We start from the raw sequence: 2,725 nt of genomic DNA, 5'->3' as shown, positions 1-2,725 counted from the left end.
TTCACACCTATTAGATCTGTCTACATGTAGAATGATCAGGCTACAGCGTGTAGAGATAAGGTCAGAAAAGCTAAAGCACAGAATGAACTCAGGCTTGCTAGAGAGGTTAAGAACAACAAAAAGGGCTTTTTGGGCTATGTCCGCAGCAAAAGGAAGAAGAAGGAAACGGTAGGGCCTGTGTTCAGTCCTGCTTTTTGTTCTGCGTACAATTGAACAGAAAAGGTGAGAGGATGCAGTCTTGTCTGACCCCCTTGCCAATTCAGAACCATTCTGTTTCTCCATGTTCTATCCTGACAGTAGCCTCTTGTCTTTTGTGATCTATGCAGTCAAAGACCTTGCTATAGTCTATAAAGTGCATGCTAATTTTCTTTTGGAATTCCTTGTTGCACTTCATTAGCCACTGTATGTTTCTAATGTAGTCCTTAATTTGTAATGTGGTACAGGATTCCTTTTCAGAATCCTGCATGTACCTCTGGGATTTCTCTCTCCATGTATGGTTGGAGTCTATGTTACGGAATTTTGAACATGATTTTGCTTGCTTGAGAAATTAGACCTATGGTCCTATAGTTGCTGCAGTCTTTTGTATCTCCTTTTTTGTAGATTGGGATGTATATTGATTGTTTGCAATCTGTTGGCCATTATTTTGTTTTCCATAGCTATAGGCTGGCATCTTCAGAGAATATAAGGAACAGATTTGCACTACTAAGCACAACACACCAGAAACCAGAAGAACAATGGTCAGAAGAAGAATGCAGACAGATGCTAACAGTAGTCAAAAAGATAGCGAAGAAACCATGAATGACAGATAAAACACTACAAGCTGTTAAAGAAAGAAGACAAGCAAAACAAAAAGGAGACAGGAACAAACTCAGAACCACGAATGCTACAGTTCAACGAATGGTATGAAAAGGTAAAGACAAATACTATAATGATCAATGCAGAGAGATAGTGGACAACAACAAAAAGGGAAGAACAAGAGATCTGTTCCACAAGACCAGAGAAATCAAAGGGAAATTCAAACCAAAGACCGGGATACTCTATGACAATAAAAACAACATAATTCAAGACCAGGAATGAATAAAAAGATGCTGGATGCAATGCTTAGAAGAACTATATAAAAGGGATGACAAGGACACATGGATCAAAGAGTCATATGAAGACGAACCCCAAATTGTAAAAAGAGAAATGGAAGCTTCAATTAGAGGAATGAGGAAAAATAAATCACCAGGAACAGACAATATACTAGTTGAATTGCTTCAACCCACACTAACAGAATCAACACCAGTGCTAACCAACATATGTCAACAGATATGGAAAATTGCAAGATCAGACTCAACAAATGCAAATGAGAAAACTCCCAGGGTCAGGGGTTTCCAAGCAGACAATGAGCACTAATCAACCAGACACTTATCCTCTTTTGCATACCCTCCCACCCTGAGGCCTGCCATTAGCAACAGAACAATACACTCCTGCCTTCCCAGAGTCACACAATATATATATACCCAACTCCTTTCCAGGCAATCATTCTCTGAAGATGCCAGCCACAGATGTTGGCGAAACGTCAGGAATAATCTACTCTAGAACATGGCCACATAGCCTGAAAAACCCACAAAAAAAAACGATGGATGCCGACCATGAAAGCCTTCGACTTCACATTATTCCTTATATTGTAAATAAAGTCTGTTGAAATATTGTTCAGATCAAATATTGGTATGATGGCCAACTTTGTTCTTTTTTAAAGTTTTACTCTTATTCTTGGAATAAGTAATTAATGGTCTGTGCCACAGTCAGCACCTGGTCTAGTCTTGGACACCAAAATGGAGCTTCTCCATCTTTTGTTTCTGATCATATAATCTATTAGGTTTTTGTGTTGTCCATCTGGTGATGTCCATGTGTATTGCCATATGTATAGCCTTCTCTTTGGCCGTATGAAAAAGGTGTTTGCAAATGAATAGATTATTGGCTTCACAGAAATCTATCAGACGCTCACCTGCTTTATTTCTTTTGCCTAATCCAAATCTGTATACTGTTTTTGATTCCTCTTTGCTTCCAACTTAGGCATTCCAGTCGTCTATGATTAGCTTAACATCCTGTGTTGGTATATTGTCAATTTCTTCCTGGACTCCTTCATAAAATCTGTATTTCTTCTTCTTTTCCATATGTGGTTGATGATATATTTGAATTATGGTAATAGCCATAGGTTCTCCAAGAAGCTTTACTGAGATGATTCAGTCATTACATCCCTTTACTGGTTTTGCCATATCTCTCCTTAGTATGAGTGCCTAATTTTTTGTTAGAATTTTCTTTTGCCAAAAAATAGCCAATCACACCCTCACCTAGCCTCCAAAAGTCAGAATTTTACCCCATTTTTACTACTTGGCCTTGTTTTGCTGTACCAAGCACCAGAATTTATCATCTAAGTTGAGGATAATTAACTTTGGCAGTGTCTCTGACAGTTTTGTTGAAATGAATAGACACACTATAAGAGAGATCCCATTTAGTTACTGAAGGCAGCTATAAGAAGAATTGAAACGTACAGTAGCCTAAGGAGATAGGCTGTGTGATGCTAGAGCCTGTCGTCTCTGTCTCACTCACTCACTCCTGTGGAAAAAAAAATAGTAGTAAAAGATTTACAAGTCCCTATATTGGGAGAAAGGAGGGATATAAGAAAAGATAATAATAATAATAATAATAATAATAATAATAATAATAATAATAATAATAA

At 37.7% G+C, this 2,725-nt stretch overlaps 1 protein-coding gene across 1 annotated transcript in view; it reads right to left on the bottom strand.

Annotated features, from left to right (window-relative positions):
* Nucleotides 1–2,488: 2,488 nt before the first annotated feature.
* SPATS1 (spermatogenesis associated serine rich 1) overlaps nt 2,489–2,725 on the bottom strand; it is a 55,640-nt gene continuing 55,403 nt past the window's right edge. Inside the window, exon 8 of the mRNA XM_042447071.1 lies at nt 2,489–2,601. Coding sequence (XP_042303005.1) covers nt 2,592–2,601 — 10 coding nt within the window. The 3' untranslated portion in view covers nt 2,489–2,591. The remainder of the gene's footprint in view (nt 2,602–2,725) is intronic.

Source organism: Sceloporus undulatus, chromosome 1 (genome assembly GCF_019175285.1).
Source record: "Sceloporus undulatus isolate JIND9_A2432 ecotype Alabama chromosome 1, SceUnd_v1.1, whole genome shotgun sequence".
In the NCBI taxonomy this organism is placed as follows: domain Eukaryota; kingdom Metazoa; phylum Chordata; class Lepidosauria; order Squamata; family Phrynosomatidae; genus Sceloporus; species Sceloporus undulatus.
The sequence above is the reverse complement of the archived record's forward strand: the minus strand, read 5'-3'. Positions and strand labels throughout refer to the sequence as shown.